Source organism: Coregonus clupeaformis, chromosome 30, assembly GCF_020615455.1.
Source record: "Coregonus clupeaformis isolate EN_2021a chromosome 30, ASM2061545v1, whole genome shotgun sequence".
Classification (NCBI taxonomy): domain Eukaryota; kingdom Metazoa; phylum Chordata; class Actinopteri; order Salmoniformes; family Salmonidae; genus Coregonus; species Coregonus clupeaformis.
The window spans coordinates 30,141,687-30,165,832 of record NC_059221.1 but is presented as its reverse complement, the minus strand read 5'-3'; the positions used below and the strand labels follow the sequence as shown (position 1 = coordinate 30,165,832).

Genomic DNA, 24,146 nt, shown 5'->3' with positions numbered 1-24,146 from the left:
ACAGTGTAAGCAGAAACTCTGTCTAGCATCAAGTTACACTTCAAAATCGTATTCATTTGCATTAGACAGCATTATACTGGAGGCCTTGAATATATCAAATATTACAATACTTAGCCAAAAGAATCCTGCAGAAAAGGCTAATCTAACTGAGGTTGAGTGTTCATGTGAGGATGAAGTGGGGATGGATAGAGCACTCCTGTAAAGAACAGACAGTTCTTATGAGCTGCTGAAACTTCAACAGTGTGATGTAAGGTGAGTGTGAGAGAGAGAATGATGAATCAGAGAGAGAGAAGGAGCAGGAGGAAAATGTGAACAGACAGGTTGGTAAAATCACTAGGAGTCTTACAGAGAGCTGCTGCAGTAACACGTCAATCCCATCCAGCTCCCCCAAGAGCTCCCTGGTGCCTGGAGGTAGGTAGGTGTAGACAGAGAGAGAGTGAGAGAGAAACTGTAAAAATATTGTGGAACATAAACATTGACAAACATAGTGAGAGAGGGGCCGTGGGAGAAGATGAATCGATCCAGGCCAGTCAAGCGACGACCCAGGCAGCTAAACTCACTCAGAGGGGGAGACCAAGAAGAAAATTTGATAGGACAGAATATCAATGTGGCCCAATACATTATTGTTCTGGACCTAGTGCCTGACTGTCGTCCTGCAGCACTACAAGGCCTTCTGGACCCAGCCACTTCGACGCTAACAAAGTATACTTTAACTGGTCATGATACTCTACTATTTTATCACACCAATCACCTCTGTGGCTATGTGTATCGACAATAACACATTAGACTAGAGCAGTTTTCATCACTTTGTATAGCAAGTAGAAGAGAAAGGGCTGTAAACTTACTGTCATTGTTTTGAAGCAAGATAGCCAAGATTTCACTGCAGTACAGCTTGTTAGCATCGAATGGAATCTTTGCCTGAAAAAGAGAAAGGGAGGGGGTGATGAATGCCAAAATCAGTGACAGCATGAGCCATTGAAAGCCTACAGTGGGGAAAAAAGTATTTAGTCAGCCACCAATTGTGCAAGTTCTCCCACTTAAAAAGATTAGAGAGGCCTGTAATTTTCATCATAGGTACACGTCAACTATGACAGACAAAATGAGATTTTTTTTCTCCAGGAAATCACATTGTAGGATTTTTTATGAATTTATTTGCAAATTATGGTGGAAAATAAGTATTTGGTCAATAACAAAAGTTTCTCAATACTTTGTTATATACCCTTTGTTGGCAATGACACAGGTCAAACGTTTTCTGTAAGTCTTCACAAGGTTTTCACACACTGTTGCTGGTATTTTGGCCCATTCCTCCATGCAGATCTCCTCTAGAGCAGTGATGTTTTGGGGCTGTCGCTGGGCAACACGGACTTTCAACTCCCTCCAAAGATTTTCTATGGGGTTGAGATCTGGAGACTGGCTAGGCCACTCCAGGACCTTGAAATGCTTCTTACGAAGCCACTCCTTCGTTGCCCGGGCGGTGTGTTTGGGATCATTGTCATGCTGAAAGACTCAGCCACGTTTCATCTTCAATGCCCTTGCTGATGGAAGGAGGTTTTCACTCAAAATCTCACGATACATGGCCCCATTCATTCTTTCCTTTACACGGATCAGTCGTCCTGGTCCCTTTGCAGAAAAACAGCCCCAAAGCATGATGTTTCCACCCCCATGCTTCACAGTAGGTATGGTGTTCTTTGGATGCAACTCAGCATTCTTTGTCCTCCAAACACGACAAGTTTAGTTTTTACCAAAAAGTTATATTTTGGTTTCATCTGACCATATGACATTCTCCCAATCCTCTTCTGGATCATCCAAATGCACTCTAGCAAACTTCAGATGGGCCTGGACATGTACTGGCTTAAGCAGGGGGACACGTCTCGCACTGCAGGATTTGAGTCCCTGGCGGCGTAGTGTGTTACTGATGGTAGGCTTTGTTACTTTGGTCCCAGCTCTCTGCAGGTCATTCACTAGGTCCCCCCGTGTGGTTCTGGGATTTTTGCTCACCGTTCTTGTGATCATTTTGACCCCACGGGGTGAGATCTTGCGTGGAGCCCCAGATCGAGGGAGATTATCAGTGGTCTTGTATGTCTTCCATTTCCTAATAATTGCTCCCACAGTTGATTTCTTCAAACCAAGCTGCTTACCTATTGCAGATTCAGTCTTCCCAGCCTGGTGCAGGTCTACAATTTTGTTTCTGGTGTCCTTTGACAGCTCTTTGGTCTTGGCCATAGTGGAGTTTGGAGTGTGACTGTTTGAGGTTGTGGACAGGTGTCTTTTATACTGATAACTAGTTCAAACAGGTGCCATTAATACAGGTAACGAGTGGAGGACAGAGGAGCCTCTTAAAGAAGAAGTTACAGGTCTGTGAGAGCCAGAAATCTTGATTGTTTGTAGGTGACCAAATACTTATTTTCCACCATAATTTGCAAATAAATTCATTAAAAATCCTACAATGTGATTTTCTGGATTTTTTCTCTCTCAATTTGTCTGTCATAGTTTATGTGTACCTATGATGAAAATTACAGGTCTCTCATCTTTTTAAGTGGGAGAACATGCACAATTGGTGGCTGACTAAATACTTTTTCCCCCCACTGTATATACTGTAGGTCTAGTTCTACAACAGACACATTTCAAAGAGACATACTGACCCAGCCTGCAAAAACCTCTACATATAGCATCAATAACCCATGGATTGTGTCATTTTCAGTCATATCCTCACCTTTATTCTCTTTAGCAACCAATGCATGAGTCCTTGCTGAGCTGCTTCTGTGCACAGGCCAGGCCTGAACTCTGCCATGTTCTCAATGATGGCTGATGGAGAGAGACGGGAGAGAAGAGAGGCGAATATGAGACTTTCAGATTCTGACAGCACCTCGCCCGAGAAGTATAGAGGTCTCAGATTCCTTTGCTAATATTTGCAACATAAAGCCGTCTGAGACACCTGATATCTCAATCAGCCAGGAGAAGGTCGGCAAAACCCCAGCAGAGAAGGAGAGAGAGAAGCAAAGAGAGAGACGGAGAGAGTGATGGAGAGAGGGGGGACAGAGAGAGCCGACAGAAGGACAATGAGAAGGAGAAATAGAGAGGCCTGCTGGAGGAGAGGGAAGCCTTTATCACTAATTCCAGCTGAGCAGACAGCAGACACCATCCTGGAGGACATGAGCCTCTGAGCCCCAACCAGGAAGCAGACAAAAGGCTTATTCAAGCCTGGAGAGCTGCCTTGATAAGACACCATCAGAACACTAGGAGCACTGAGCCCAAATTTAATGATTCAATAATCTGAATGTGTTTCTTCTATGTGAATAGAGTGGAGAGCATCCCACTGATTCACATTCCATTAGGACATGATATGACAAATATATTAGCAGAATATGGGCTACAACTGCTCCACGGCAGCATTTAAATAACCCCATATTTTGTCCAATCATTGTGCAGTGGGTCTTACCTAACGTGTTGTAGACTCCATCTGCCTCCTCCTTCACCTGCTCATCCAGCCTCTCCATGTTCTGCACCAGAAGGGCCACAACCTGTCCCTCCAGCTACAGTTAGAGAAGAAGACAGGCTGTTTCATCACAGCATTATGGAATACTGTGTGGTGAGAGACACAACAATAAAGTGTCAGGCCTAATTTCAGTTGCTAACTTATATGACTTATAAGACCAGAGTGATTTGACCTTTGCTTCCATGGTCTTTCTAAATGTCAGCCGACATTATGATGGGGCACTCAACCTTTTCCTGAAAACCGCCAATGACTTTGCTGCTGTCAAAGGGAGTGCAAAGGGAGGGCTAAGGCTTCCACATGCTTTGTTTCGAACTGAACGAGTGTGCTCGCATACTCCCATAAAATACTTTAGCTTGAAAGACCAGAAAAAGCGGCAAAAGTACTGTTTGTCCATCTTGAGACACCATAGCCAGTATACACTTCCTCAAAATAGTCAGAATTAATCTAAGATTACTCAAGAAATCTGTCATTAATTTTGCCGTTTTTGCAGAGGAGATCTTAGTCGCGCAATTTTACATCTAAGATGTTTGGCGCAGTATTTCTCAAGTGAAAAAATTTGCATGAAAACAAGTAATCTATCGTTGAATGACAACAAACACTTAATTGAAGAATCCCTACTGTTGACCAATGACCGACGAAGGGGCGTAGACTTCGGCTCCGAACCTCGGCTTGCCTCAAGATTTTTTTTTTTTTTTTTTTAACGAACAGCCGAAAAACCCCTTGCCGAAGACCAAAACTAACAAAAACGTCACAAAATGTTGTCATAATATATGCACAAACTGTTTCGGATGGGAAGCATGCGGACGCCTTAAGACATACCATTTTCACTAAGGCAATGGACATTAGCTGGGATTGAATCTGCTTTTTATCTATTGAGTTTATAATTATCAATATGGTTGTGGATGGATGAGAAATAACACAAAATGGCAGATAACCATGCATTGATTGTTAACAAACAAAATGGACTCACCAAAGAGTCTATGAGTACTTCAGCCCCTTCCTCACTTTCATGAAGTGTGTCGATGTCCGTCAGCTCTTGTAACAAATCAACCACTGCAATGGCGATATGTAGGAGAGGCTAAGGATTTTTACAGTGGGAATCAATTGTATCAATATGTTCCCTTTTTTCCTGGGTTCAGTTTTGAATAATTAGTAGCCTTATTCAAGGTAAAATGCATAGAATAACATTTGTTGATGGTTTTTAACAAGTGCATGTAAATTGTAAATTAATTGAATTAAACAGTGAATGATGCTCAGTAAGCCATCTTTGAAGGAAAGGATATCTGTGTTCTCGTGGCTGAGTAAGCCCAGCAGGGAATGGACAGCATTGAGCTCCACCAAGAGGTGGTAGAGATCAGGCATGGTGGCGATGACATGCATCTCTTGGATGATATCGTTCAGATCCAGCTCTGTTTCCATGAACCTGAGCAGAGGCATAATAAAATATGTCATTATAGTAAAATAAGTCCACACTTGTTGAATGCAATGTCATGTAATTGAAGACTGCTGCAGATCGATTTACCCTTACAGTAGGCTTATACCTTTATAAAGACAAAAGCATTAATATTTCATGTATAACTAGGGCTGGCACAATCACCATATAAACGTGTAACCGACGGTTATGGATGAAGACCGTCATGAAAATAAAATAACCATCATAACCATTTTAGCAAAAGAGTCTTCGGTGCCTAGGCAACACCCCCCTCCCTGCAGCCTAGGTTGAAGATGACTAAGGGTGCGTTCGTAAATTCACTCTGGAGTGTCAGTGCGCTGAGAGTGCACTCTGGGCGTTCGTAAATTCAGAGCGTTGTCAGATTGTCTGTGCGTAAATTCAGTGCATTTCGCTCTCTGAGCATTCAGAGCGCACACTGGACGCTCTGGCCTAGGAGTAGGGTTGATCCAAGCGTTCTGACCTAACTGGCTAAAGTTGGCTAGCTTGCTAGCTACTTCCAAACACAAATGAGAGAACACCTCACTGACTATTTTACTCGGCCTAGTAGAGCTGGTTAGACTATTGTCCTGTTATCTAGAGCGTTAAGGACTGTAACTGTCCTGCTAGCAACAAATTAATTCAGTTTTTTTTTTTTACTGATACCTGTCAAATTCAAATGGGTGTTGTGCGTTCGTAAATTAATCAGTTATTCTGCACTCTGTCACACTGAAATGAGAGTGCTCTGAAATCGGAGTAGATAGCCAAAGTGAATTTACGAACGCACCCAAAGGTTAAGACAAGAGGATTCTAATATCCCACAACTATTTGCAGCAATGGGACAAGCTATGCTAGTTAGCAACGGCGCTGGTAGTTAGCAACGGCACTTGTCCCATGAATCTGTTTATTTTCTAAAAGTTTCCACAAGGAATCATAACTTGTCCTAACCTTTTATCTTCAACCTAGCCTACAGCAGCAGCACATGCAGTCAAGAGTGGAGGAGAATTTGTTTATATATATATATATATACATATACACATATACACACACACACACACACACACACACAGCTGCGGAAAAAATTAAGAGACCACTGAAAATGATCAGTTTCTCTGGTTTTACTATTTATAGGTATGTGTTTAGGTAAAAATAACATTTTTGTTTTATTCTATAAACTAATGACAACATTGCTCCCAAATTCCAAATAAAAATATTGTCATTTAGAGCATTTATTTGGTCAAAATAACAAAAAAGATGCAGTGTTGTCAGACCTCGAATAATGCAAAGGAAATAAGTTCATGTTCATTTTTAAACAACACAATAGTAATGTTTTAACTTAGGAAGAGTTCAGAAATCAATATTTGGTGGAATAACCCTGATTTTCAATCACAGCTTTCATGCGTCTTGGCATGCTCTCCACCAGTCTTTCACATTGATGTTGGGGGACTTTATGCCACTCCTGGCGCAAAAATTCAAGCAGCTCGGCTTTGTTTGATGGCTTGTGACCATCCATCTTCCTCTTGATCACATTTCAGAAGTTTTCAATGGGATTCAGGTCTGGAGATTGGGCTGGTCATGACAGGGTCTTGATCTGGTGGTCCTCCATCCACACCTTGATTGACCTGGCTGTGTGGCATGGCACATTGTCCTGCTGGAAAAAACAATCCTCAGAGTTGGGGAACAATGTCAGAGCAAAAGGAAGCAAGTTTTCTTCCAGGACAACCTTGTACGTGGCTTGATTCATGCGTCCTTCAAAAAGACAAATCTGCCCGATTCCAGCCTTGCTGAAGCACCCCCAGATCATCACCAATCCTCCCCCAAATTTCACAGTGGGTGCAAGACACTGTGGCTTGTAGGCCTCTCCAGGTCTCCGTCTAACCATTAGATGACCAGGTGTTGGGCAAAGCTGAAAATTGGACTCATCAGAGAAGATGACCTTACTCCAGTCCTCTACGGTCCAATCCTTATGGTCTTTTGCAAACCTCAGCCTGGCTCTTCTTTGCTTCTCATTGATGAAGGGCTTTTTTCTAGCTTTGCACGACTTCAGCCCTGCCCCTAGGAGCCTGTTTCGAACAGTCCTCGCCATGCACTTCACCCCAGCTGCCGTTTGCCATTCTTTTTGTAGGTCAATTGATGTCATCCTACGGTTGTTGAGTGACATTCGAATGAGTTGGCGGTCATCCCGGTCAGTAGAGTCGTTTTCGCCCTCTGCCGGTCTGCTGCTTGACCTTGTTCTTATGAACCGCCTTCTTTGAAATTTTAAGGATGTAAGCAACCTGACGCTCACTGTATTCCTCTGCCAGTAAAGCCAGAATTGCACCCTTCTTTTCCTCACTCAAAACTTTCCTTTCCAACTTTTTGGCATGTTCAATAGTAAATGTTTTATTCATATTACTTTTGAGGTACTATTAGTACAGTTTTTGCCATCCAGCTGGTCCTATTGCAAGAGGATAGTGATGACCACAGTAGTTGTTTTTATACTTTTCCTCATTAAATAAGATTTGGTTCATGTGATCACCTAATCAGTACCTAATTCAGTAGAATGAGGTGTGCCTGTGTTGGAATTCAACAGACACTGGAATGGAAGTCATACATGTATAGTTGGTGATTTAAAAAACATTTGCAGTGGTCTCTAAATTTTTTCCACAGCTGTATATATATATATATATATATATATATATATTGTGATGTCACGAGAGGCTACACAGCTTTCAGCGGGATTGCTCAAGTAGTGCAAGGAGACCAGGTTCAACCAAAACAAGGATTTTATTAAAGGTCTTGGGAAACTAACGAAAGTATAACACAATTCTGTTCTCTGGTGGCTCTTTAAGGGTTAACAGTTCAGGGATGTCTCTTCCACATCCAAAATCATAACTCTCCCTCGCTCAAATAACGTTTCCCCAGTCTTACTGTATTCCACGTTGCAGCTAGTGGCCAACCCAGCAAAACGTCCTTCCAAATGTCCCACACGTATTTCCACAGGTGCATATATCCAAAGGTGAGTATTTCCCAAAGGTAAGTATCTCCAAATCCTTATATTCCTCATGGAAGTGGACGTGCAGCACTCTTGTCCTCCAGAGAGCCCAGCTTGGAGACCGTGTCTCTTCCCTTCAACAAACCTTCAGCTCATCACCTCCTGATTGGTTTCAGCTGCGTGGGAAGATTGGCCATAGAGGGTTGGAGTTCCCGACCATACCAGCAGATGGAGCCATAGCTGTCTGGGTTTGCAGCCATCTCAGGGGATGTAACGTCCCTCCAGGACACAGCCTCTCGTGACATCACACATCCCCCTCCTCGGGACCGACGTCCTCGTCGGGTAAAGGCAGCGAAGAAGGCATCACGCCGGGAGAGGGCGTCCGCATTGCCGTGGTGCTTGCCAGCCCTGTGGACAACAGAAAAGTTAAACGGTTGCAAGCTCAAAAACCATCTGGTTACTCTACTGTTTGATTCCTTGTTCTTGGCCATCCACTGCAGAGGGGCGTGATCAGATACCACCATGAAACGTCGGCCCAGGAGATAGAACCGAAGGGACTCTAGGGCCCAGACTACAGCCAGACATTCTTTCTCCACCGTTGAATAGTTCTTCTCTCTTGGAAGTAACTTTCTGCTTAGGTAGAGAATGGGATGTTCTTCACCGTCATGTGCCTGGGTGAGGACAGCACCCAGACCCACCTCCGAAGCATCCGCTTGGACAATGAATTCCTTCTTGAAGTCTGGTGCCACCAGGATCGGACTGGAGCAGAGTGCTCGCTTCAGGTTGAGGAAAGCCGCCTCCGCCGCAGGGTTCCACTTCACCATTCGTGAGTGGCGTTTGGTCGTCAGCTCCGTCAACGGTGCAGCTATGGTAGCAAAATCTGCAATAAAGCGTCTATAGTAGCCAGCGAGGCCCAAAAATGACCTTACTTGCTTCTTGTTGATGGGCTGCGGCCAGTCCTGTATGGCCCGCAGTTTGGCTTCCTGTGGTTTGACCAACCCCCGCCCAATGGTGTACCCCAGGTAGTTTGTCTCACTGAAGGCCACCTTGCACTTCTTCGGGTTTGCCGTGAGCCCTGCTTCCCTGAGCGAATCCAGCACCGCTTGTACCCGGGGTAGGTGGCTGGCCCAATCCTGACTTTGTATAACAACATCATCCAAATACGCCGCTGCGTACTCTTGTGGGGCGCAAGGACTCGATCCATCAGGCGTTGGAACGTGGCAGGTGCCCCGTGGAGACCAAACGGAAGTCGGGTATACTGGTAGAGCCCCTCCCGGGGGTGGCAAAGGCTGTCTTCTCCTTAGACGCCGGGGTCAAGGGCACCTGCCAGTAGCCTTTTGTGAGATCAAGAGTGGTTAGGAAACGAGCATGCCCCAAGGAGTCTATTAAATCATCGACACGAGGCATTGGGTATGCATCAAATTCAGACACTTCATTCAACTTTCGATAGTCATTACAAAATCGTACTGAACCGTCTGGCTTGGGAACTAGTACGATGGGACTTGCCCAGGCACTGTGGGACTCTTCGATTACTCCCAACTCCCGCATCTTCCTTACCTCCTTCTGTATAACCACTTTACGAGCCTCTGGCACGCGGTACGGGCGCTGGTTTACCGTTCGGCCAGGCATGGTGCGGATCTCATGTTGGACCACCTCTGTGTGACCGGGAAGGGAGGAGAAGACATCCTGGTTCTGCTCCACGAGTTCCAGGGCCATCTGTCGTTGATGTGGGGACAGATTTGGACCCAGCTGAACCTCTTCTCGCGCCGGTTCCTGGGTCTCTGTGGGGGGTAGAGAGCTGAACAGCGCCTCTCTGGCGTGCCACTTCTTTAAAAGGTTAACATGATAAATCTGCTCAGTTTTCCTTTTATCTGGTTGCCTCACCTTGTAGTTTACTTCTCCCATGCGTTCAATGACCTCATATGGTCCTTGCCAGGTTGCCAGGAATTTGCACTCAACGGTTGGCACCAGGACCAGCACTCTGTCCCCCGGCTTAAACTCCCTGGGTTGAGCAGATCTGTTGTAGGAGGCTTGCTGTTGCCGCTGACTGGCCTCCAGGTGTTCCCGCATCATGGGATAGATGGCCTTCATTCTCTCCCCTCATAGCCCCTACATGGTCGATCAGTGTCCGCTGTTGGCATGGCTGCTCCTCCCAGGCCTCCTTGGCGATGTCGAGCAGTCCTCTGGGTCTGTAGGAAAGCAAGAGCTCAAAGGGTGAAAAACCAGTAGAAGACTGAGGTACCTCTCTCACCGCAAATAATATGTATGGTAACAGCTGATCCCAGTTGCGCCCATCTTCCCCCTACCGCTTTCCGCAGCATGGATTTTAGTGTTTTGTTAAAAGCGTTCGACTAGGCCATCTGTCTGGGGGTGGTAGACCGAGGTTCTCAGCTGTTTGATTTTCAGTAAAGCACAGAGTTCTTTCATCACCCTGGACATGAATGGAGTCCCTTGGTCCGTCAATATCTCTTTTGGGATTCCCAGACTAGTTGAGAGACGGAACAGCTCCTTGGCGATTTGTCTGGATGTAGCCTTCCTCAGCGGAATGGCCTCCGGGTACCGGGACGCATAGTCCAGAATGACCAGAATGTATTGATGTCCCCTGGCACTTTTCGGTAAGGGCCCGACTATGTCTAATCCAATCCTCTCAAAAGGAGTTTCGATAATGGGCAAGGGAATGAGCGGGTTTCTATATGTGGGCTTTGGCGCAACCTGCTGACACTCAGGGCAACTACGGCAGTAGTTCTCTATCTCTTTGTGTACTCCTGGCCAAAAGAAACGTTGCATGATTCTTTCCTTAGTCTTCTCTACCCCCAAGTGGGCCCCTAAGCGGGTGTGTGTGGGCTAGGTTGAGTACTGTGGCCCGATAGGGCTGTGGCACGAGGAGCTGTTCATGCACTTCCTCATTTTTCTTGACTATCTGATATACTAACCCCCGGTTTACTGCGAAATGGGGGTAAGTAGGGGGTTGTCTTATCACCTAACACTACACCTTCTAATACCTGCACATTTCTTAAGGCATTTGCAAGAGTAGGATCTTGTAATTGAGCCGTACCATACTGGCCTGTGAGAGGGGGAAGCTCTTGGGTGCCTGGGACGTCTTCTTCACTGGAGAACGGAGCACTTTCCTGGGCTGCGTTCTCTTCTCCCGTATCCGGACCAGTCTCGGTGTCGGTCTGGGCACCTGCCATCCCTATCAGAGCCCGGGCGGGAGTGAGTAACTCGGAGGATTGCACCGGAGCCTTCCCAGGATGAGTCTTGCCTCTCCGTTTCCGAGGTACTCGGGTTATCCTCTCCTGAGACTCTCTCCAGAGTGGGTAAAAGGCTGGGCAGTCTCGTCCAATTAGGACAGGGACGGGGAGGGAATCAACCACCCCCGCCGTCGTGTGTATGGTTCCCCGTGTGCTGGTCATTGTAAGTTCAGTAATGGGGTATTCTCTGGTGTCCCCATGGACACAGGAAACTGGGAGGACTTTCCCCGGGGTCAGACACGTTGGGCCCACCAAATCCTTACGCACCAGGGTGGCCCGGCTACCAGAATCCAGTAAGGCCTCCACATCATGGTGATTCACAGTTACCGGGCAGGTGGGGGGTCGATCTGGGCCGCCATCTACGACTCCCAAGAGCGAGGCAAACGATGTGTGGGTGCTGAGCTGGAGGACTCCGCAGTGGGCATAGGTTCATCGGCTGGTTTCCCACACTGCCAGGAGATATGTCCCATCTCCCCACACCGGTAACACTGTCGAGGTTCCCCATCCTGGTGTACTCTTCTTGGACCCGCCTGGTTTCTGGCTCCCCCTGGAGCCGGGATAAGTCCTGACGCGGCGGGGTTCGAAACCTTGGGGTCCTTTGGACGGGTTTTCCCCATTTGTGGTGGGGCCGCACTCCTGGGGTCTTTTCGGGAAGCATTCAGCATCTCCGCTGTGGCCTGGTACTTTTCCACAGCTTCCACGGTCAGATCAGCCGTGGTCAAGGCCTGTTGACTGATGAACCGTTTTGCCTCATAAGGCAGGGCGCGTAGGTACCGATCCACCACAACGGCCTCCACCACCGCCGCTGCTGTATTCCTCTGCGGATCCAGCCATTTCCTTGCGATTCGGACAAGTTCATGCATCTGCGCCCGAGGAGGTTGGTCTGGTTGGAAGGTCCAACTGTGAAAGCGCTGGGCCATACCAAACTTTGTGAGTCCATATCTGCTGAGGATCTCAGACTTCAGGGCATCATAGTCAGTAACCTGGTCAGGGCCCAGGTCCCGGACAGCATTCAGCGCTTCCCGGTTAGAAAGGGGGCTAACAGACCAACCCACTGTTGCTTGGGCCAGGCTTCCCTAGTGGCCGTGGCCTCAAATGCATGCAGGTATGCCTCAATGTCATCGGTAGCTCCCATCTTAGATATAAAGTCACTTGCCTTTATTGGGCGGGTATTTTGGACCACCCTCTGTCTCTGCAACTGCAATTCCTCTGCCTTCAGAAGGTTGGCTTTCTTTTGCTCCTCCAAGAGAGCCACGTTTGCTTGCATCTGGGCTTGCTGGCCAGCAACAAGGGCTTTCAATATGTCCTCCATTTCAGTCGGCGGGGAGCCTACGGCCAACTTGGAAAACTGGGTGATCAAACCTTCGGTATCCTCCTCTGACATGCACTATTAACGCTTGAGCGTGCCCGTATTCTCCACCATCTGTGAAGTCACGAGAGGCTACACAGCTTTCAGCGGGATTGCTCAAGTAGTGCAAGGAGACCAGGTTCAACCAAAACAAGGATTTTATTAAAGGTCTTGGGAAACTAACGAAAGTATAACACAATTCTGTTCTCTGGTGGCTCTTTAAGGGTTAACAGTTCAGGGATGTCTCTTCCACATCCAAAATCATAACTCTCCCTCGCTCAAATAACGTTTCCCCAGTCTTACTGTATTCCACGTTGCAGCTAGTGGCCAACCCAGCAAAACGTCCTTCCAAATGTCCCACACGTATTTCCACAGGTGCATATATCCAAAGGTGAGTATTTCCCAAAGGTAAGTATCTCCAAATCCTTATATTCCTCATGGAAGTGGACGTGCAGCACTCTTGTCCTCCAGAGAGCCCAGCTTGGAGACCGTGTCTCTTCCCTTCAACAAACCTTCAGCTCATCACCTCCTGATTGGTTTCAGCTGCGTGGGAAGATTGGCCATAGAGGGTTGGAGTTCCCGACCATACCAGCAGATGGAGCCATAGCTGTCTGGGTTTGCAGCCATCTCAGGGGGTTGTAACGTCCCTCCAGGACACAGCCTCTCGTGACATCACAATATATATACACACACACACATATACATACAGTGGGGAGAACAAGTATTTGATACACTGCCGATTTGCAGGTTTTCCTACTTACAAAGCATGTAGAGGTCTGTAATTTTTATCATAGATACACTTACAACTGTGAGAGACGGAATCTAAAACAAAAATCCAGAAAATCACATTGTATGATTTTTAAGTAATTAATTTGCATTTTATTGCATGACATAAGTATTTGCTACATCAGAAAAGCAGAACTTAATATTTGGTACAGAAACCTTTGTTTGCAATTACAGAGATCATACGTTTCCTGTAGGTCTTGACGAGGTTTGCACACACTGCAGCAGGGATTTTGGCCCACTCCTCCATACAGACCTTCTCCAGATCCTTCAGGTTTCGGGGCTGTCGCTGGGCAATACGGACTTTCAGCTCCCTCCAAAGATTTTCTATTGGGTTCAGGTCTGGAGACTGGCTAGGCCACTCCAGGACCTTGAGATGCTTCTTACGGAGCCACTCCTTAGTTGCCCTGGCTGTGTGTTTCGGGTCGTTGTCATGCTGGAAGACCCAGCCACGACCCATCTTCAATGCTTTTACTGAGGGAAGGAGATTTTTATAATAATAATATGCCATTTAGCAGACCAAGATCTCGCGATACATGGCCCCATCCATTCTCCCCTCAATACGGTGCAGTCGTCCTGTCCCCTTTGCAGAAAAGCATCCCCAAAGAATGATGTTTCCACCTCCATGCTTCACGGTTGGGATGGTGTTCTTGAGGTTGTACTCATCCTTCTTCTTCCTCCAAACACGGCGAGTGGAGTTTAGACCAAAAAGCTATATTTTTGTCTCATCAGACCACATGACCTTCTCCCATTCCTCCTCTGGATCATCCAGATGGTCATTGGCAAACTTCAGACGGGCCTGGACATGCGCTGGCTTGAGCAGGGGGACCTTGCGTGCGCTGCAGGATTTTAATCAATGACTGCGTAGTGTGTTACTAATGGTTTTCTTTGAGACTGTGGTCCCAGCTCTCTTCAGGTCATTGACCAGGTCCTGCCGTGTAGTTCTGGGCTGATCCCACACCTTCCTCATGATCATTGATGCCCCACGAGGTGAGATCTTGCATGGAGCCCCAGACCGAGGGTGATTGACCGTCATCTTGAACTTCTTCCATTTTCTAATAATTGCGCCAACAGTTGTTGCCTTCTCACCAAGCTGCTTGCCTATTGTCCTGTAGCCCATCCCAGCCTTGTGCAGGTCTACAATTTTATCCCTGATGTCCTTACACAGCTCTCTGGTCTTGGCCATTGTGGAGAAGTTGGAGTCTGTTTGATTGAGTGTGTGGACAGGTGTCTTTTATACAGGTAACGAGTTCAAACAGGTGCAGTTAATACAGGTAATGAGTGGAGAACAGGAGGGCTTCTTAAAGAAAAACTAACAGGTCTGTGAGAGCTGGAATTCTTACTGGTTGGTAGGTGATCAAATACTTACAGTGAGGGAAAAAAGTATTTGATCCCATGCTGATTTTGTACGTTTGCCAACTGGAAAAAGAAATGATACGTCTATAATTTTAATGGTAGGTTTATTTGAACAGTGAGAGACAGAATAACAACAAAAAACAGAAAAATACGCATGTCAAAAATGTTATAAATTCATTTGCATTTTAATGAGGGAAATAAGTATTTGACCCCTCTGCAAAACATGACTTAGTACTTGGTGGCAAAACCCTTGTTGGCAATCACAGAGGTCAGACGTTCTTGTAGTTGGCCACCAGGTTTGCACTCATCTCAGGAGGGATTTTGTCCCACTCCTCTTTGCAGATCTTCTCCAAGTCATTAAGGTTGAGGCTGACGTTTGGCAACTCGAACCTTCAGCTCCCTCCACAGATTTTCTATGGGATTAAGGTCTGGAGACTGGCTAGGCCACTCCAGGACCTTAATGTGCTTCTTCTTGAGCCACTCCTTTGTTGCCTTGGCCGTGTGTTTTGGGTCATCGTCATGCTGGAATACCCATCCAAGACCCATTTTCAATGCCCTGGCTGAGGGAAGGAGGTTCTCACCCAAGATTTGACGGTACATGGCCCCGTCCATCGTCCCTTTGATGCGGTGAAGTTGTCCTGTCCCCTTAGCAGAAAAACACCCCCAAAGCATAATGTTTCCACCTCCATGTTTGACGGTGGGGATGGTGTTCTTGGGGTCATAGGCAGCATTCCTCCTCCTCCAAACACGGCGAGTTGAGTTGATGCCAAAGAGCTCGATTTTGGTCTCATCTGACCACAACACTTTCACCTAGTTCTCCTCTGAATCATTCAGATGTTCATTGGCAAACTTCAGACGGCCCTGTATATGTGCTTTCTTGAGCAGGGTGACCTTGCGGGCGCTGCAGGATTTCAGTCCTTCACGGCGTAGTGTTTTACCAATTGTTTTCTTGGTGACTATGGTCCCAGCTGCCTTGAGATCATTGACAAGATCCTCCCGTGTAGTTCTGGGCTGATTCCTCACCGTTCTCATGATCATTGCAACTCCACGAGGTGAGATCTTGCATGGAGCCCCAGGCTGAGGGAGATTGACAGTTATTTTGTTTCTTCCATTTGCGAATAATCGCACCAACTGTTGTCACCTTCTCACCAAGCTACTTGGCGATGGTCTTGTAGCCCATTCCAGCCTTGTGTAGGTCTACAATCTTGTCCCTGACATCCTTGGAGAGCTCTTTGGTATTGGCCATGGTGGAGAGTTTGGAATCTGATTGATTGATTGCTTCTGTGGACAGGTGTCTTTTATACAGGTAACAAACTGAGATTAGGAGCACTCCCTTTAAGAGTGTGCTCCTAATCTCAGCTCGTTACCTGTATAAAAGACACCTGGGAGCCAGAAATCTTTCTGATTGAGAGGGGGTCAAATACTTATTTCCCTCATTAAAATGCAAATCAATTTATTATATTTTTGACATGCGTTTTTCTGGATTTTTTTGTTGTTATTCTGTCTCTCACAGTTCAAATAAACCTACCATTAAAATGATAGACTGATCATTTCTTTGTCAGTGGGCAAACATACAAAATCAGCAGGGGATCAAATACTTTTTTCCCTCACTGTATGTCATGCAATAAAATGCAAATTAATTACTTAAAAATCATACAATGTGATTTTCTGGATTTTTGTTTTAGATTCCGTCTCTCACAGTTGAAGTGTACCTATGATAAAAATTACAGACATCTACATGCTTTGTAAGTAGGAAAACCTGCAAAATCGGCAGTGTATCAAATACTTGTTCTCCCCACTGTATATATATATACACATACATACATACATACATACATACATACACACACACACACAGTACCAGTCAAAAGTTTGGACACACCTACTCATTCAAGGGTTTTTCTATAGTTGTACTATTTTCTACATTGTAGAATAATAGTGAAGACATCAAAACTATGAAATAACACATATGGAAACATGTAGAAACCAAAAAAGTGTTAAACAAATCAAAATATATTTTATATTCTTTAAAGTAGCCACCCTTTGCCTTGCTGACAGTTTTGCACACTCTTGACATTCTCTCAACCAGCTTCACCTGGAATGCTTTACCAACAGTCTTGAAGGAGTTACCACATATGCTGAGCTGCTTTTCCTTCACTCTGCGGTCAAACTCATCCCAAACCATCTCAATTGGGTTGAGGTAAGGTGATTGTGGAGGCCAGGTCATCTGATGCAGCACTCCATCACTCTACTTCTTGGTCAAATCGCCCTGACACAGCCTGGAGGTGTATTGGGTCATTGTCCTGTTGAAAATCAAATGATAGTCCCACCAAGCGCAAACCAGATGGGATGGCGTATCGCTGCAGAATGCTGTGTGCCTTGAATTCTAAATAAATCACAGACAGTATCACCAGCAAAACACCCCCACAACGCCTCTACCATGCTTCACGGTGGGCACCACACATGCAGAGATAATCCGTTCACCTACTCTTGCGTCTCACAAAGACACGGCGGTTGGAACCAAAAATCACAAATTTGGACTCATCAGACCAAAGGACAGATTTCCACCGGTCTCATGTCAATTGCTTGTGTTTTTTGGCCCAAGCAAGTCTCTTCTTCTTATTGGTGTCCTTTAGTAGTGGTTTCTTGGCAGCAATTTGACCATGAAATCCTGATTCACACAGTCTCGTCTGAACAGTTGATGTTGAGATGTGTCTGTTACTTGAACTCTGTGAAGCATTTATTTGGGCTGCAATCTGAGGTGCAGTTAACACTAATGAATTTATCCTCTGCAGCAGAGGTAACTCTGGGTCTTCCTTTCCTGTGGTGGTCCTCATGAGAGCCAGTTTCTTCATAGCGCTTGATGGTTTTTGCGACTTCACTTGAAGAAACTTTCAAAGTTCTTGACATTTTCCGGATTGACTGACCTTCATGTCTTAAAGTAATGATGGACTGTCGTTTCTCTTTGCTTATTTGAGCTGTTCTTGCCATAATATGGACTTCGTCTTTTACCAAATAGGGCTATCTTCTGTATACCACCCCTACCTTGTCACAGCACAACTGATTGGCTCAAACGCATTAAGGAAAGAAATTCCACAAATGAACTTTTAACAAGGCACACCTGTTAATTGAAATGCATTCCAGGTGCAGAAGAAACTGGCTCTCATTAGGACCACCACAGGAAAGGAAGACCCAGAGTTACCTCTGCTGCAGAGGATAAGTTCATTAGTGTTAACTGCACCTCAGATTGCAGCCCAAATAAATGCTTCACAGAGTTCAAGTAACAGACATCTCAACATCAACTGTTCAGACGAGACTGTGTGAATCAGGCTTTCATGGTCAAATTGCTGCAAAGAAACCACTACTAAAGGACACCAATAAGAAGAAGAGACTTGCTTGGGCCAAAAAACACAAGCAATTGACATGAGACCGGTGGAAATCTGTCCTTTGGTCTGATGAGTCCAAATTTGTGATTTTTGGTTCCAACCGCCGTGTCTTTGTGAGACGCAGAGTAGGTGAACGGATGATCTCTGCATGTGTGGTGCCCACCGTGAAGCATGGTAGAGGAGTTGTGGGGGTGTTTTGCTGGTGATACTGTCTGTGATTTATTTAGAATTCAAGGCACACTTAACCAGCATGTCTACCACAGCATTCTGCAGCGATACGCCATCCCATCTGGTTTGCGCTTGGTGGGACTATCATTTGTTTTTCAACAGGACAATGACCCAATACACCTCCAGGCTGTGTAAGGGCTATTTGACCAAGAAGGAGAGTGATGGAGTGCTGCATCAGATGACCTGGCCTCCACAATCACCTGACCTCAACCCAATTGAGATGGTTTGGGATGAATTTGACCGCAGAGTGAAGGAAAAGCAGCTAACAAGTGCTCAGCATATGTGGGAACTCCTTCAAGACTGTTGGAAAAGCATTCCAGGTGAAGCTGGTTGAGAGAATGCCAAGAGTGTGCAAAGCTGTCATCAAGGCAAAGGGTGGCTACTTTGAAGAATATAAAATATATTTTGATTTGTTTAACACTTTTTTGGTTTCTACATGATTCCATGTGTTATTTTATAATTTTGATGTCTTCACTATTATTCTACAATGTAGAAAATTTTAAAAATAAAGAAAAACCCTGGAATGAGTAGGTGTGTCCAAACATTTGACTAGTACTGTATATATAATAATAATAGCTATTAGAATGGTTATTATGATGACCGCGGTCATTTGGCTGACCAATTACCGACATCCAAAGTTCCATGACCGTCACAGCCCTATGTATAAATGTCCCTCTCATAAACTCACCTCCCCGGGGTGTCTGGGAACTTTATCCTCAGCTCTTGGTTTTTGTAGGACCTTTTTTCAAAGGTCAGGATCATTTTCTTCACCGAACTCTCATCCACTGGTTCACCCTGAAAACAGAGTGCCCTCTTGTGAAAAGTGTTACCAAGACAAAAAAAATTATTTTAGGAACAAGATCAGCGCATTTAACTCTGCATGCATGCTTTATCATGTCAGTAAAACTTTCCCCACCTCTTGGTCGTCTGCATCCTCATCGTCATCCATGAGTTTCTCCAGTATCCTCTTCCTGTCACCACTCGGGTCCTCACTGTCATCTCTCTCCAGGTGTCTGGCCAGTTCTCTGCCAACCTTCTTGCTTCTGGGGTCATCAACATCATCATCATCCCCAGCCCGTAGACGCTTTGCCCCCCTATCAGGCTACAATGAAGATAACACCATGTTAAGCAGGTACATCAAAACAGGGAGGTCAAGTCATAAGGCTTTGCAATGTATCTAAGCAAAAAGTAAACAATGGAGCAAATGCATTAATCTTTACATGCAAATAGCACTTGATTTTCTTTGATATACACTACCTGGCCAAAAGTATGTTGACACCCCTTCAAATTAGTGGATTCCACACCCGTTGCTGACAGGTGTATAAAATTGAGCACACCGCCATGCAATCTCCATAGACAAACATTGGCAGAAGAATGGCCTTACTGAAGAGCTGTGACTTTCAACATGGCACCATAATAGGATGCCACCTTTCCAACAAGTCAGTTCGTCAAATTTCTGCCCTGATAGAGCTGCCCCGGTCAACTGTAAGTGCTGTTACTGTGAAGTGGAAACGTCTAGGAGCAACAACGGCTCAGCCGCGAAGTGGTCAGCTACACAAGCTCACAGAACGGAACCGCAGAGTTCTGAAGCGCGTTCTGGAGCAGTGGAAACGCGTTCTCTGGAGTGATGAATCGCGCTTCACCATCTGGCAGTCCGACGGACGAATCTGGGTTTGGCGGATGCCGGGAGAACGCTACCTGCCCCAATGCATAGTGCCAACTGTAAAGTTTGGTGTAGGAGGAATAATGGTCTGGGGCTGTTTTTCATGGTTCGGGCTAGGTTCCTTAGTTCCAGTGAAGGAAAATCTTAACGCTCCAGCATACAATGACATTCTAGACGATTGTGCTTCCAACTTTGTGGCAACAGTTTGGGGAAGGCCCTTTCCTGTTTTAGCATGACAATGCCATGTGCATAAAGAAATGGTTTGTCGAGATTGGTGTGGAAGAACGTGACAGGCCTGCACAGAGCCCTGACCTCAACCCCATCCAACACCTTTGGGATGAAATGGAACACCGACTGCGAGCCAGGCCTAATCGCCCAACACCAGTGCCCGACCTCACTAATGCTCTTGTGGCTGAATGGAAGCAAGTTCCCGCAGCAATGTTCCAACATCTAGTGGAAAGCCTTCCCAGAACAGTGGAGGCTGTTATAGCAGCGAATGGGGGGGACCAACTCCATATTAATGTCCATGATTTTGGAATGGGATTTTGGAATGTCCACATACTTTTGACCATGTAGTGTATCTTGTGCTCAAGAAATGACATTCCATGAAAGCAACATCACTTTAGATAGAACAAATAGCAAATCTCTTTGGCTGAGCTAGGCAAGAGTTTGCATCACAAGCTAGCTAACGTCAGTTAGTTAACGTTAGTTAGCTAAGTACGTTAGCTCACTAACGTAACGTTAGGGTCTTGTTAACGTTAGTTCGTGATGTGCTAGCTAGCTAGGCTAACTTGACATCAGATAGCCAACTCTCTTTCATTTGTCACAACACTAACTAGCTTAGCGAACTTGGTTTATTTGCTAACTACCCATCATGTTAGCCAGTTAGCTAGCAATGTAGGGCTATGGTCAAAGACGGCGTTTACAGCACGTTTATTCTGCTAGCTAGCTCCGGTAAATTAGCTAGCTGGCTAACAGTTGCAGCAAACACTAAGGATATGTCTAACTAGCTAATTACCTGATAATTCAGTAGCTCGCCTACGTCCATGACGAAATGTTAAGTTTTGGGCAAACGTTACAGTTATCCACAATGAATACTGGCTATGTTAGCCTAGCAATGTCCCGCTACAAACTTAAAACACAAATGTTACCGTAAAGCACTTCGTTGTCGTAATATTCTGAAGAGGAGACTTGCTTTGGAGAACCGTGATGGGGACTTGAAATTCTAAGGTCCTTAGCCGTAGGTCTCCATAAATTAAGAGGCAACACGTTTTCCTGTTTACTTTACAAGTTCCACAGATACCATAGAGTGACATTTAATTTAAATTTATTGTTATACGATAATTATGCAGGTGGTAACTTTTACAGGGCTTTTTATTTTATTTTCATGATTTGTTTCCTGCACCATATCTGCAGTTTACAGCATTGTAATTACATCATCATAATACTGTTATTAATTTAAAAAGAATTACAGAGCAACTATGGCATGATGCAACATATGCACACACACACACAGTAACACACAAATACATGTACACACTCTATACAGCCTTGAAAGTCCTCTAACAGAGTTTTCACAAGTGTCTGTAAAAAAAATAAAAGAGAAATAAAGATTCAGCGCAAGGCTGCATGTGAGACAAGCAGAAAAACACCTTTTCAATCTGGATCATTCAGTATTTATGAGTGTTGTCTGGCGGGGGCCTCCATGTTGTCACCCTTCACTGTGACCAGCGATCTGTGACAGTAGTGCAATAGCAACAACATCCAAACAGGAGGCCATTGTAAACCAGTCAAGCTTGCGATGCTAGGGAAAAGGGGAAAAAGGGAAAAGAGAGGAGACGGGCAGTAAAATTCTAAGTTAGAAACATAAGCACTTTGGCAAGGCAAAATATGCACACTTCATGACGCTGTTATAATATGGTTGTTCTTACCAATCCAGTGAAGATAACCCTACTGTATAAAAGCCAAGCAGGGTGTTGATAAACAGGTGTTGATAACCAAAGAAGGAGAAAAATGTGAGTGGCTATGGTCACCGGTCAGCAGGGTCTCCAAAACCCCCTGCTATGTAAGTAATTAAAATCTGTCTTACCTCACATGCTGTGTTTGAGATGGAAAATATACCATAAGGGCTCCAATAAACACTTCTGGAGGTGACATCTCTCATAACCTTGGCAGCCGTGAATGATGAGCAGTGTGTGGTAATGCTAAATTTAATGTAGGCTTTTTCCATTTCAAGGAGTCCACAATTGTTATTTTAATGTTCTCCATGGCTATATAACTCTGTCCTGTCTGGGTGTTTTGCTTGGGTGAAACTTTCCTGTGAAGACATAAGAGAACATTGTTACTGTTCTTATAAAGACTTAAAGTTGGAGGAAGAACCCAGTTGATTAATGGTACTGCATTACAAACCATGCCCAAGGCACTTAGAAAGAAACCGTTGAAACATCTATTAAACCTGTAAAATTAATGTTTGGCTGAAAATAATTATCCATATACTTAATTAACAAGGATTTTTATGGCCCTCTGGTTGTTGTAGTTTTTCTATTACCTCCCTCCTAAAGCAATAAAACAAGGCCAGCTGTGGTGCTATTAAAAACTCTCTATCCTCCTCCAGACTTATAACTTGATTAACTGCAGTCAACACCTTGTTTAATCTTTAATACACAGATACAACATCAACTAACTATTGTTTTAAAGACTTTAACCTGTTCCTTAACACAAAGATGGTCAAGGAAACCGTATAGAAAAGCCTATAACTGCACTTTATTATAGACTCAGTGAAAATCCAATTGCCACAAGCAGCACCACAGATACTGAGATGAGCGAGATGCAAGACTTCGCTCTCACACAGTCACACATCTGTGCATGTGCATGGGTTCGCTTCATGCTGTTACAGCGTGGGAGCCACAGGACCAAAACAGAGGAGAAGTTGAGCCTTGCGCTTCAATGCTCTTAGTTGATGCGGAAATTGACACACTATGATGTTTACTTTCTGTATCTACGTTATATCGCTGAGTCTTCCTTTAATCAACATAAGATGTGGTTACTGGTTACAGTTTCCTCCACTTTGTCCTTATGGCATTCAAATCAACATGCAGGAGCATATTCCTAATAGTGGCTCTGACAGCAATGTTAATCAACAACCATCTGCAAGGGGATCCCCTGACAGAAGGAAAGCCTTATCAGAATGTGATGTCTGCCTCAAAATTAATTCATATTCAGCTCCTCAGGATCCCAAATGAAATCAACCTGCACAACAAAGACATGACGCACATTGGATGTGAATAACAAGCACTGGTAGAGGAGGCTGGTGAGGGGAGGACGGTTCATAATCATGAATGGAATTAAGTGAATGGAATGGTATCAAACACATGGAAACCAGGTGTTTGATGTGTTTGAGACCATTCCATGAATTCTGTTCCAGCCAATATTAGCCCATCCTCCCCATTTAAAGTGCCACCAGCCACCACTGCAAGTGCTATATAGGAATATGTACCATTAGGGATGCATGCCTGAGGAGAGTCAGTGAAAGGCAGGTACTGTAAAACATAAAACAGGAGATGTCACAGATGACAGGGTTCCTCATGTCTGTCCAGCTGCAGTGCAGTCATCATTGTGAGCAATGACTTTCAAGGACCATTTGGCAAAAAGTAGTAACAAAAAAAAAGGTTTAATCAATCAACTCTTGTTTCCTCCTGCTGAACCCCAAAGCCACCATTAATCTCCCCTGTTCAACAGAATGAAATTAACTTGTACCATGATCCCTGAAGATGCTGGGCTTTTCACAGTGTCGGCTCACTGTGTTAATGACATCTCTTCCCCCCAATGTATTTGGGCTGTGTCGCTGGATCCTTTCCATTGAATTCCATCCGTTTCCTTTCATACAGAGCAATATAATTTCACACAAGCTGTGAGAGCTGATTACGCTAATCTGCGGAGGTCACCAATGATTGCATCACAGCAGAGCAGCTACAATGAGTGTGCCGGGCTCCACACTGTGACTTCATTATTTAACATCAGTTTGGCCCATGAGTCAGATGGTGCAATCAAATGAATTGCACAATTCATTCTGAGATATTTCCACCCCACACATGTTTCCCTCCCCAAAACAAGTGTTGTAGGCCTATACAGGTGTAGGATCTTAATTTGATAACTTTCCTACAATGTATTTGAGGTTTAAAAACGCTTCTGACGTTAGTAATTTCCACTTTCAAATTTCAGACTTGATTTTT

At 45.0% G+C, this 24,146-nt stretch overlaps 1 protein-coding gene across 1 annotated transcript in view; it reads right to left on the bottom strand.

The window, feature by feature from the left end:
* LOC121545595 (beta-catenin-like protein 1) overlaps positions 1-21,079 on the bottom strand; it is a 56,171-nt gene extending 35,092 nt beyond the window's left edge. Inside the window, exons 1-9 of the mRNA XM_041856257.2 lie at positions 20,933-21,079; positions 19,168-19,353; positions 18,940-19,046; positions 4,780-4,919; positions 4,467-4,564; positions 3,440-3,533; positions 2,714-2,805; positions 846-918; positions 347-405 (exon numbers count right to left, since the gene is read on the bottom strand). Of these exons, the coding sequence (XP_041712191.2) occupies positions 347-405; positions 846-918; positions 2,714-2,805; positions 3,440-3,533; positions 4,467-4,564; positions 4,780-4,919; positions 18,940-19,046; positions 19,168-19,353; positions 20,933-20,962 (879 nt within the window). The 5' untranslated portion in view covers positions 20,963-21,079. The remainder of the gene's footprint in view (positions 1-346; positions 406-845; positions 919-2,713; positions 2,806-3,439; positions 3,534-4,466; positions 4,565-4,779; positions 4,920-18,939; positions 19,047-19,167; positions 19,354-20,932) is intronic.
* Positions 21,080-24,146: the final 3,067 nt, after the last annotated feature.